The sequence below is a fragment of the Meleagris gallopavo genome, chromosome 17 (genome assembly GCF_905368555.1).
Source record: "Meleagris gallopavo chromosome 17, MGAL_WU_HG_1.1, whole genome shotgun sequence".
Taxonomy (NCBI): Eukaryota; Metazoa; Chordata; class Aves; order Galliformes; family Phasianidae; genus Meleagris; species Meleagris gallopavo.
Window position 1 is genome coordinate 8,074,710 of NC_139420.1, and position 13,108 is coordinate 8,087,817.

Sequence of the window (13,108 nt, forward strand, 5' to 3'; positions counted from 1 at the left end):
ATTTGAAAGAAAGTTAATGGAACTGTATTGCTCATGAACACGTAGTCCCAATTAGAGAATGTGAATCAGCTGACAAGACACTTACCAAGTCAAGTGTGTTATCCTAATGTAATAGGTGACTCAATACATAAAATCACAGAATGGTCCAGGTTGGAAGAGACCCTTCAGATCATCTCATTCCACCCCCCCTGCTACAGGCAGGGACACCTCCCTCTAGACCAGGTTGCTCACAGCCCCATCCAGCTTCACCTTGAATGCTTCCAGGGAGGGACCATCCACAGCAGCTTCGTGCAACCTGTTCCAGTGTCTCACCACCCCCACAGTAAAGAATTTCTTCCTTTATCTAAGTAGCTGTTCCTGCTTCCACTCCCTATACTCTTTCTTTTTGAGCTAAATAAGTCCAGAAGCTTCTTGTTGATCCATGGAGGCTTCCTGGCATTCTTGCCTTCCTTTTTCTTGGGATGCACTGCTTCTAGGCTTGGAGCAGATGGTCCTGAACACCAACCAGCTTTCTTAGGCACTTCTTCTCTCCAGAGATTTCTCCCATGTCACCCTGCTAACCAGTTCCCTGAAGAGTTCAGAGTCTGCTCTCCTGAAGTCCTGAGTGGCAAGCTTGCTGCACACCCTCTTTAACATCCTGAGGATTTTGAACACTACAACCAAGGATGTCCTTGAGCTTCACACTACTCATTGGTGAGAACAAGGTTCACATAGCTCCTTTTCTCATGGGTTTCCATACAGCTCGGAAGAGGAAATTATCATCAACACATTTCAGGAATATCTTTGATTTCTGGTGCACTGCTGTGTTGTCCCTTTGACAGATACGGGGGTGGCTGAAGGCTCCCGTGATGACTATGTTTTGTGAATGTGGAGCAGTTCCTATCAGTTTGTAGATGGTCTCATCTACTTGGTTTTCCTGATCAGGCAGCCTGTAGCAGACCCCCGCTACAATTTCTCCTTTCCTCTGCCTTCCTTTTAACCCGACCCCACGCATGCATATACCTGCAACTCGTCCTGCTTGTTCCCCATGCTCTATGCACTGTGTACAGGCACTTGAGTTGGACAACACTGATGCTGATTTACCAACCAGAATTCCCTTATCCTGAACTTTAAGAGCTGTCTTACTGGCCTGTGATCCTCACCGTCAGCCTCAAAGCGCAATGATTTTAAGATCCCCACCTTCAGCAACTCTAGCTTAAAGCTCACCTGACTAAATTGGAAAGTTTGCTGCCAAAGATGGTCTTTCCCTTGTTGACAGATGAACTCCACCCTCCCCAAGAAGATCAGATGTCCCAAAATCAGTTCCGTGACATAAAAAGCCAAAGCCCCATTCACAACACCACTCCCTTAGCCACTTATTGATGTTAATTCTGTCAGTCCTTTCCTCCCCGTTCCCCTAAGCTGGGGAGCTGATCAGACTGCCCGTGCTCCTGAGCTCTTCACTGCACCTCAGGCTTTGAGGCAGGCTTTTCCCTCTTGCTAGTCTTTCTGGTGGCAATTTGCCATTTCTCATCACTGTTCATTTCCCTTCCATTCCACTGATAGAGTTCAGGGCTGTTTAGCCCCAGGCTGTGGGTTCAGTGCAGACTACACGGCAATCTGGCTGATCACGGTCTGCGCAGATGCTTCTTCCTTTAGAAGCTCCGAATGGAGGCACTGATCACAGCCCGGCGTCGCGCCGAACCACCCGACCGGCTCCTCCTGACAAGTGGGCGGCAGTTCCGGCTTTCGGGCGTTTAAATCTGCCGCCGTTGCCCTGGCAACGCCCACGTCACGTCAGCCGCTCTCGCGAGAGCTGCGCGCTGCTGGAGGGCTGCGCCGCAGTGCCGGCGTTTCCCTGGCAAAGGACGCCGCGGACCCTCGTGCCCGGAGCCGGGCGGGCTGCGAGGCGGCTGCTCTCCGCCAATGAGTGTCGGTGCCTACGCTGGAGATTTAAATAATGCTTTGGAGCACTACTGAGAGCACGCGAGGCTTTGGCAAGACGGGAAAGACCATCAAAGAGGATGAACAAGCTGCAGAGATTGGTAAGAACGTTAAACTTTTCTATTATTGTTGACAGATTATTATTTTTTTCCCCTATTTTTATAAGGCTATGTAAGTCCTTACAGGTTATTGTAGAATTATTCGTCAGCTCGTCCCAGTCCCTGGGTTAGAGCTGACAGACTGAGGCTCTCCTGGCAGCCGCACATCACACGGTGGTGAAGGCAGGCAGGGAAGGAACCCTGCAGGGCAGCGCGACTTTGAGCTCGGCGCTGTGCCGTGACTCCGGAAGGGAGGAGCAAACATTTTCCCTTTGCTTATGGCTGTGATAGGTGATAGACTCCAGAATGAATACAGGGAAATCAGCAGGAGGAATGTTTTGTCTTTAGACATTGTGGTTAAAGATAAAAAGAAGCGTCCTGTTGTAGGCACAGGAGATCTCTCTCACCTGGAGAACTGGAGTCAGTGGGAAGAGCGGGGATAGCAGGGGCACAGTCCTGGGCTCCCAGCAGTGAGACAGCAAAGTGGTGCCAAGGAAAGTGCCAGTGAGTGCAGTGTGCTCTCTAACAGGGGCAGGAGAGAGTGCAGCCTCTTCTTGCCGCAGGGCTGGAGCTGTGCTTCTGCCAGGGAGAACATCTTAGCTGAGCCTCTGGCAGTTAATGACATTAAGAGGCTTTGAGGAAAGAAAAAAGCTAAGATTATTTGAATTTGTGATTTAAAAACTACTGGTAGATGAGGCAAACCGTTCCTTTCTTTGATAGATGGCTCTGTAAGAAGAAATTGAGCAGGTGAAGCAGACAGGGCTCCCCAGCTTTAAGATATCTAAGTCCTCCCCTGGGTCAGTGGAGTCATATTCATGCAGCAAAACAAAACGTGGCCTGAGGTGACCTGCCCTGGTTGTGAACAGCCGAGCCCGGGCATGGGCTCTTCATGTCATCCTGCAGAGCTGCCCTGTGGGGAATGCTGTGCAAGTCTGGCCCTTGGCCGCCTGGAACACTGTGCAGGCAGTGTCAGGATAAGGGCCAGGTGCCCCAACAAGCTCAGAGTGGTCTTGGGACATGAGACAGGGTCACCACCAGGGCACTGCTTGCCAGGCACGGCATCTCATGCACAGGTACAGAAACCGAAAGCACAGGCACAGAATACATGAGAACAGATGAGGACTGGTAGTGTGGCTGCAGTGAGGATGGAGGTGTGGGTATGGGGACGTGATGCTGCTGGCACATGGCTGAGTTGCTCTGCAGGAGCAGTGGGTCCATTTGTGGAAAGTCAGACACGCAGAAAAGCATCCTGTCAAGGGTGGCAAGTATGAACTGGAATTTACAAACACAACAGAGGAAGAAAGATCAACAGAAATATGTAGAAAGGAGAATACACACGACTGTTTTTTGCTCATAAGCCTGACAGTGAGCACCCAGGTGTCAGCTGGGACAGCTTGTTCTACACCATTCCAGAGGCAAGAGGCTTCTCTTTGATACCAGCACCCTGATCCCATGATGTTGCATGAAGCAGCCCCATTGAATGGCTATATGAGCAGTGGGCAGTGAAGAAATGACCTCAAGGAGGCACAGGACGTGACACAAACCCCACGATCTGCCATGTATTTCGCCCACATCATTATGCTGAAAATGCAGAAAATATTCTGACAATACTCAGCTGTAGACTGCTGAACACCTGTAGGAACAACTGTGTGATGGGAAAGTTCATCAGAAAGACATTGTCTGCTCTGTACGAAAACTGAAGCAGCACAGGAAAGGTAGTCTATTTTAAGCTAAAATGAAAGGACAAAAAAAGAAAGTATAATTGCAGTAAAAAGGTAGAGAAATAGCATGCCAGTGAACAAGAGTGCCTTGGACATAAATAGCCCTGAGAAATTCTCTTATAGTAGAGGGGAGCTGGAAATGATTCAGAAGTTATTAAACTTTGCCAAATGCTTCTTGAGTAATTCATCATGTGGGTACAGATTTTGTACTGAATTGAATTAATTGAAGCAATAACACCAGACCCTGACAATATTTGCTGTTGTTATGCTGACTTTCTGTAAGCATATCCATTAAATATTAAACAAAAGACACATGCTAGCGTCTGTCTTCAAGCAGTTCCAAATTGTGAATGGCAGCGAAGTATTAATATAATCTTAATATCATTTTGTACTTTCAGAAGCCATAGATTTTAAAACTCTGTATTTTGTTTTCTGTCTTTTGTACTTCCATTATACAACGTCATTTGTAGCTAATATTCATCTCACAACGGGCCCAATGTCTGCTGAGCCATTTTATTCTGTGCACAAAAGTTATCCTTTTTCCATCCATCTTCTTCAGCTTCAGAGCAAGAACCTGATCCTGACAGTGTGTGCTGCTGGGATTGGAGGCACTTTCCAGTACGGTTACAACATCTCCATCATCAATGCTCCAACTTTAGTAAGTACTGTGGGTCTGAGAGGCTCCTCCTGAGACACACACTGCCTCGATGTCCTCATTCAGGCTGCAAATGATGGCCTGCCACCAAAAATAGGCAGTCTGCTAGTACTGAGGGTGGAAATGTGTTGTCACCTCTGTGTAAGTCATAGTCAAGGTAGAGAACTTTGCTGTCACGAGCCACCCTTATTCAGGATCTAGAGTCACAAGAATTCTCTTAAAAGCCTTGCTTTTACTTGTTTTAAAATATCTAATTCTAAATTTTTTCAACCTACATCCTATGAAATTGACTTTTGCCCTTAAATTCGAAGTTGGACCACGATGCATGTTTTTAAATGATCCAAAACAGCCACACAGGCACACAAGCCAAGTACAACTTTTCAGCAGCTACAGTTTTAGAGCCTTATCCCTCTGTTAAAAACACATCTATGAACTGGAGGCCATTTTCAGTCCAAGATGTAACAGCATGAACACAGGACAAGCAGATGGATGCAGAAGGAAGCATTTACATGCTTCTCTCCCTCCTCGGTCACGCAGCACTGTCCTTCTCTCGCAGTACATCCAGACGTTCATGAACAAAACATGGTTGGAACGCACAGGTGCTCCCCTGGGGAGTGGCATGGTCCTGCTGCTGTGGTCCTTCACCGTGTCCGTGTTCCCCCTGGGAGGCCTTGCAGGGGCTGTTGCTGCTGGCCCCATGGCCATTGTGTTGGGAAGGTAAGAGGTGCTGGATTATACTTGAAGCTTTGCAGCTTCTTTTAGGCCAAGGGGAAATATGCAAACCTGGCACACATCTGAGCTCACAACCATCTCTTTTCTCTCTGAAGGAAGAGGTCCCTGCTGGTTAACAACCTCTTTGTGATCGTAGCCGCCGTCTTGTCAGGATTCAGCCAGATGGCGAAATCCTTCGAAATGATTATGCTCAGCAGGTTCCTTACTGGTGTGAATGCAGGTATGAGGTGTGCAGGAATGAGAAACCTAACAGGCCAGCAGTTATCAAAAGTATCAATTAGAAATAGAAGATACTGAAATAGGGATGATCTTAGACATGAAAATAATTTATCCTCTAGTCCGATCAGATGTGAAATCACAGGTTTGGATAAATAAGTTTAGGTAGGTCAGACATCGCGTTTCCTGCAAGACAAGAGCTGACTGCATTTGCCCTCATCTCTTCTGTCTGCAAGCTGAGGCCAGCATTTGTCTGCCTTGCCAGGTGTAAGCATGAACATTCAGCCCATGTATCTGGCAGAGAGTGCCCCAAGGAAGCTCCGAGGGGCTGTGGCCTTGACCTCTGCATCCTTTACAGCCCTGGGACTGGTGCTGGGCCAGGTTGTTGGACTCAGGTAATGTAAAGCTAGAAGCCCAGTTTATACTTCACCTATTTTTGTTCTCTTTTTTCCTTTTTTTTTTTTTCTTTTTTTTTTTTCTTTTTACTTTACTCCTCCTCCCTTTCCTTTCTTTTCCAGTGCCCACTCACAGCAGACGATTCTGGTCTCTTGTAGAATTTACTGAGCAAGATACTTGTTATTTTTTTTCTCCAGGGAGCTTCTAGGAGGGGAGGAAAGCTGGCCACTCCTTTTAGCCAGCAATGCTGTGCCTGCCCTAATCCAGCTCATGGTTCTGCCGTGGTTTCCTGAAAGTCCCAGATACCTCTTGATTGACCGTGGAGACAGAGAGTCCTGCATCTCTGGTGAGCTTAGGGTGACAGCCAGCCCCTCGCTGAGCAGTGGGATCTGCTGACTGGGCAAAGGCACAGTAAGAAGGTTGATTGCATATCTTCACACACAGTCCAGTGTATTCAGCCCAAAGCAAATAGTAATTGAGATTCCTCCCAACATAAATATTCTGTTTGGTGACCTACCAGTCTCCTCAGATGAACATAAAATCCTTAAGCCTAGTACTATGGGTTTTGTCTCCAGACTCATCATGTGCCAGAACGTTTGGTTAACGAACCAGAACCATACTTGTTTGTACAGGATACATGGTGCCACCAATGTTTGCAGATGCATTAGTTGTTGCACCCTTAAGCAGGTGGTAGTTGGTTGCATATTTGTGTGAAGCAAAGTAATTCTGAGCACAGATTAATGTATACTTCTTTGTGTCCTGCTTTTCTGGAAAGACTTAGGCTCCAATCTCATGAGAATGGTGCCATAGTTTTATATCTGAGAAGCATTGTATCATTCCAGTTGTCATTACTTCCTCCTTCCAAGCTTAACAACATTCTACAATCTTAAATATTTATGATCTATTAAGATAATTTAAAGGCATCTTCCTAAAAAAAAAAAAAGTGCATTTTTTAATACAAAGAAATGGTCAAAAGGTGGAGCTTGTATTCACAATGGCGTATATGTTTTGTAACTATGAAGTGAAATAAATGCTGGCTGAGGAGCTCATGACCAAATGTGCAGCCAGTTCATATTAAGGGATTTGCTTAGATTTGTAGCATACAATCCCCATACACAGAGAAGCTGGAATTAGTTTCCAGGAAACATGTACCAAGAACGTCTTAATTGCCTGCATTTCCCAGGGAATCCACTTGAGGTATGAATCAGAAGCATGGCTGCTGGAATGACATGGACTGGAAATATTCTCTTGTCAAACAATGGGGACGGATTTGCAGTTCCTACCCCCTAATCCTTCAAGGGGCTACCACTTGCCACTTGTGGAGGCAGTACCACGATCATGGGCTGTTCTACAGCTTCCCACAACCATCATCTACTGCTCAGCTGTTTGGCCTGCAGAGATGGGCAAACAAAGGTAAAGCCTGAGTTTCCTTGTCCTTGCAGCACTGAAAAAGCTCAGAGGCAGCAGTGACCTGGGAGAGGAGCTGGAGGAGATGCTAGCTGAACAGGCTGCTGCCAAAGGTCAGAGAGCGAAGAAGCCCTGGGAGCTGTTCCGAAACCCAGCAGTGAGGTGGCAGCTGATAAGCATCATCGTGCTGAGCAGTGCCATGCAGCTCTGCGGGAACGATTCGGTGAGCTGCTGATGGCTGCAGCAATCAGCAGCAGCACTGTATGGGCCATGGGTGCAAGCATTTGGGTTTAACACTCTTCCTGTAGAAGAAGGAGCAGTGTTCTGCTCTGCTTTTGCAGATCTGGCTGCAGAAGGTATGAACAAAGTGGTGAAGGAGGAATCTTGGGAGAAGTGGGAGAAGTGGGAGAAGTTGGAGTATATAAAATGACGGCATAAAAAGTAAACTGGGTACAAATGCTAGGTCTGTGCTACAATGCCTGCTTAATATACAGGAAAAACCCATTGGCATCCAGCCCTGATTTTCATGGTCCTTCAGGAAAAAGCAAGTGGATGTATTTTCAGACACCTTCCCTTACTGCTCTCTCTTCTCTTCTCTCCGCAGATGTACTTTTATGCAGCTTATGTGTTCCAGGAGGCTGGAATTCCTCAGGACACAATCCCGTATGTTGTCATCGGCACAGGGAGCTGTGAACTGATCACGTCTGTAACTTGTGTGAGGCTCTTAAAACACTGCTGACACACAGCTGTGCTGACAGTGAGGAATTTCAAATTTACATTGCCTGATATCCCAAGGAAGCACTTCATAACACAGCAGTCAGGCAAACTCTCAGCATTCGTGTCCAGAGGGGTTAATGCTGCATTTTGTAAGACACTGCATTGTCATCACTGTCTGAAAAGTGCTCTTTAGAAGGGTCTGAATGGACACTATGCTTCTGATCTGTGCACGTTGTCTCTAGAAAATGAAACTTTTACCTCATGTCACCACAGCTACAGTCAGGGTTTAGGTGCACCTGGGATGTTCATGTCTCCTTCAACAACCATCTTGCTGGCTCCTGCCAGACCCCCTGCCCTGAGCAGCCTTTCAGCTAAGAGCTGCAACGGGACAAGAGGGAGCAGGCAGGAATCTAAACAGATGTCAAATATTTTGCTTTATTTCACTGTGTTACTTTGTGCAGAACATGATTATAGACTACGCTGGCCGGAGGCCACTGCTGCTGGGAGGATACATCCTGATGGCAGGATGGGCCACCGTCTTCATGGTCGCTCTGAGCCAGCAGGTAATAAACTTCAATGGATTATTTAAGAGAAATGCAATTGGCCTTTGCTTTTTATGTGATTGGGGTGTCGAGCGGTGGCCAGTAACAGTAAGTGCTCTGATTGGCTTTTTGTTGTTCCCTGTGGCTGCAGACACAGATTAGCTGGATGCCTTATCTCAGCATGGCCTGCATTTTCGCCTATATCCTGAGCTTTGGAATTGGACCAGGTCAGTTCCCCACATGTTTCACTGAAACTTTTGGGTGCCATGGAAGTCTGGAGTTGTGTGCAAGCCTATGGCTTTGGAAGTAATTTCTTGTCCTTACAGTGTGATAGGATTGAACTAATTATGAGCTATTTTCACAGCCAGATCCCAGTGAGAATAATGTGGGTTACAAAACTTCTCCCAGAAGTTCATTCCAACACAAAAGAGACTAAATAATTAGCCAGCCCTTAATATTTAACCCAAGATTTCCCCACTGCAATTTATCTCTTTTACCACTTGTTCTAGCTCTGTTGACTAGTGAGAATAATTTACTGAATACAATTTACTGTTCTCACAAATTTCACATTGGCTTTGCTTGTGCTCTCTTGGTTTTCATCAGCGGTGTTACCAACAATGTTGTTAACTTTCCTGCTATTTCTTTTTCCAGCTGGTGTAACAGGAGTTCTGCCCACAGAGATATTTGATCAGATGTCCCGACCAGCTGCTTACATGATCTGCGGGTCTCTGCTCTGGTTCAATCTCTTTCTGGTTGGAACAGCGTTTCCATTCATTGTGGTGCGTTCCCAAGGCAATGCAATGGTGATTTCTGACGTAAAGTTGGAGTAAAGCTTTGCAGGCATGAATGGCTTTTAGCTCTGCTCCATTCTCTACTGAGAATGGTTGGGACGAGAGATGCAATGTAATTCCCCTTGGCCAAATCCTGGCACCATTTCCCATGTTGATTCCTGAAGTGAAAGGGAGCAGAACTCCACTATATGCAATCCCATCTTAATTCCTACTGTGGATCTCCATTCTATACAGTTATGTATAGACAGAAAGCCAGAAAAACACGATTTGAGATACTTTTCTTGCTGTATCAAATCTCCCAAACTGTGTTGGAGAGCTGCTGTCTTCCTTGCTGGGAAGCAAGGAACAAATAACCTCTGGATGAAGTCAGTCTATGCAGGGAAGGGGTTTAATAACGCGTTTGTTGTACAGAATATCTCTAACATCATCTTGTTCTTTACCTCCTCCTCAGAAAAATCTAGCACATTTCTGCTATGTCCCATTCCTTGTGGTTTGCATCTGCACTGCTCTCTACATTTGGTTCTTCCTTCCTGAGACCAAAGGAAAATCCTTCCTGGAAATCTCAGAGGAATTCAGGAAACGGAACTTCAGAGCTCAGAATCATGAAGCTTTCTATAAAGGTCCTGAGGAGATCATGTCCACTACGTTGTAGCAGAAGGAAGGAGAATGGCAGCTGGGGAAATTCAGCAGTGGTTATGTTGTCTTTGCAGGGCTACAGAGAGAGGTGTTGGGCTGGGGAGAATATAGTGCTCTTAATTCAGCCGTTAGGATCACATTACTTATCTGCTTCATTTGTTTTACTCCTCCTAAACCACCATTTGGCTGAAACCCTAACATATAATCATAGAATGGCCTGGGTTGAAAAGAACCACAATGATCATCTGGTTCCAACCCCCTGCTATGTGCAGGGTCGCCAACCACCAGACCAGGCTGCCCAAAGCCACATCCAGCCTGGCCTTGAATGCCTCCAGGGATGGGGCATCCACAACTTGTCCTCTGTCAGCTCCTGGGAACATTCTCAGGGTCTGCCTTCCTGCCAAAATGCTTGAGAGTTTCTCTTAAAAAGCAGATCATGTGTGACATGGTGGATCCCTGAAACACTTTCAAGCTGGTATATCAGAGAAATGCCCGACAGCAGCATGATACAGCAAGACAAGAAACCTGACTACTTTGCTCAGGGATGTCAGTAGATGTTACAAAGATTGTAAGCCATCTTTTTGTCAGCTGAATTTTGTAACGCTTGATAAACCATTTATTGTGTTGCTACACAGACTATTTTCCTGCTGCTTAAAAGCAAGGTTCTGTGAGTTGAAATGTGAAGTGCCTGCTTTCAATCGACAGTGAAACTCAGGCCATGCTGCCAGATACCTAAATATTGATTTAGGATACTGTGTTTAGGTATTCAAATCTGAAATTTGGCCCCAGAGGCTTAGACCACGGACCATGATTTAAAAAGAAAAAAAAGGGAATGAAAAATAGATTCCCTCCTCTCCCACATTCAAAGACAGTTTTGGATAAATGCATGCAGCCTCTGAAGGGTCCATAGTTAGTAGCCAAACCTTATCAGTGTCACAGATCTTGGTTTACACAGAACTTTGTGCTGTCACAACTGTGTTTCTGCTTATGGAGAACAGATTTATAATATACATCAGCTACTAAATTGCAACAAAAGTTAAAAAAATCTGTTGTCGGTTTTTAATACTAAGTAACACACATATTAAAGAGTGATAGTTGATGCCTTATTCTCTTATCAGCAAACACCACCATGCGCTGCTTCAGCAAATTTCTTCTGAATTTCTCCTAAATTTCATCTGCACCCCAGAAGCTTTTTTTTTTTTTTGCTTCTAAGTCTGGGCTCTCAGATACAAAAATCAGTATGATTAAATTCTGCTTTCAGACAGCAGATGAAATTCTCAGAACCGTGTCTCAGTGCTCCTGTTTCTGTTCTTAAGTAATTTCAATTGCTACTTGTTGAGCAATAGCAAGCAGTTAATTATTTTCAGCTATAAAGGCATGTGATGGATGGAAGGCTTCTAGCACTTGCTGTGTGGCTTATACAGCTGATGTTTGGGCACCATTTTGCAGACTGTTTACTCTGGACTGATTTTCTTCATAGCTTATTTCTTGCCATCCAATCCTATGTTCTGTCTTTGGTCCTGCCTGGACACTGCCAATGCATCTTGCAGGGATTAAGAGTCCATTTTACACCTTTGCTCTGCTGAGGCTATGGTTGCAGTGAAGAGGAACATTGGCAAAATAAGTTAAGTTTCTTTCTGTATATTTTAAACCAATTTTAATAAAAAATCCAGCATTTTTGAATGTCATGAATGTAAACATAATGTTTCCTGAGTGTATTACTGTCATGTTGGGCAGGGGCAGATGTCTGTGCAAGAACAATCTTTCACTACCTACAATTTACAGTGTAGAAAAAATAAATGTTTGTTCATCTGCGATTGGTGCTATTTACAAGTCATTCACATAAACACATGGCAACAGCAGCTATCTCTGCTCTTGGACAGCAGGATTTTGAGACAAATAGGATTTTGAGACAAGACAACCTGGAGCAAGACAGCTGGAAGCTAGGAAATGCAGAGGAACTCTTCATTCATATCGTCTGGAGAGGGCAGTGAGGGCCTGAAGGAAAGAGGACTGATGAATGCACACACTCAAAGCAAAAAGTGCTGGTACCATCATGATGATACCAGAACATTCCATCCTTCAGTGGGGATCAGAGAAAAGATGGGAAATAGAAATGAGGCAGTGAAGAGAAGGTGGGAGAGGAGATGCTTGGGTGGAGGGAGAGGCCTGGCACAAATTGCCAGGAAGCACAGGTTTGAGGAGAAACCCTGCAATGTTCAGAGGTCTTCATCTGGGCCACTTGTATGGCTGCAACCTTGAGTCAGCACTCCTTGGCTTTCCCCAGGGCTCTGGAAGGACAGAGGCAGCTGGCTGTATGCCACATGCCTGCCCACAAGTGATACGCATTCAGACCCAGCCCTGAGACTATGCATCAGAAAACCTCAGCTCCAATTAGTTCTTTTTATAACCATGGCCTGAAATCAGGTGTCTTTAGACTGATTAAGCAAAGGTAAACAGTGGTTACATTTTAAGTGATCTAGTTGGTTGCATTTTAATTGAAGCATCTAACAAGATAGTTATTTGTTACTGAATTAACATACCTTCATTAACAGAAAGAATATATACCACTTACTTAGGTCAATTTTCTAATCATGTGACGCGCTGGGCACAAATGGTTCTTGAAAAGTAATTCCCAGAGACTTATGATGGTTTAAATATCAAATCCCCAAGCACTGTAGGACTGACTGATTACCATCACACCAGAGAAGCACTGTTCCTGCTGCTATCCTCTGAGTGCTCTTCTGCATAATCTGCCTCTCGGGTCCTGCACAGCTTGGTCCCAGCCTGCCCAGCCCAGATTGTTCCAGAAACTGAAGGCGTGCAGAATCCCAGCATGGGCACTGCCCAGTGCAGCCACTCAGCAGCTGAAATGCTTGCCCCTAAGCTGTCTGAATCACCTGTAAAAGCCTTCTACCAGAAATGCATTGGAAACTGCCAGAGAAAGAGGTCAATTGAGAATTAGTGCTAACAGTAAAGATTGAACTGATTTATGTAACGATCAGGATTTAAAATGACATTCAGCTTTCCTAGCACTTAACGTGTTACAGGAACACAGACTTGAATTTCAGGCAACGAACTGGTGGCCTTAAAGCATCGATTGATCCCGTAATTCAAGCATGAATGCACAAGCTTAGTCACGCTTAGTCAAGTTTCTGAGTAAGGCTTCCGACAGGTTCTCTGTGTTGAGGCTCAAGGCAACAGTCAGGACCTTTTCCGTTAATACGATGACTAATTACCCAAACCGTGTTTTGGGGAGTCCAAGCCAGTCCGC

The 13,108-nt window shown here is 45.4% G+C and overlaps 1 protein-coding gene across 1 annotated transcript; it reads left to right on the plus strand.

The window, feature by feature from the left end:
* Positions 1–1,768: 1,768 nt before the first annotated feature.
* Positions 1,769–11,651, plus strand: SLC2A11 (solute carrier family 2 member 11). The gene is made up of 12 exons (XM_085238773.1): positions 1,769–2,024; positions 4,302–4,400; positions 4,954–5,114; positions 5,225–5,349; positions 5,611–5,740; positions 5,939–6,087; positions 7,184–7,371; positions 7,753–7,863; positions 8,327–8,428; positions 8,559–8,634; positions 9,059–9,186; positions 9,650–11,651. Exons 1-12 carry the CDS (start codon positions 2,004–2,006, stop codon positions 9,848–9,850), a joined length of 1,491 nt encoding a protein of 496 aa, XP_085094899.1. The 5' UTR covers positions 1,769–2,003; the 3' UTR covers positions 9,851–11,651.
* Positions 11,652–13,108: the final 1,457 nt, after the last annotated feature.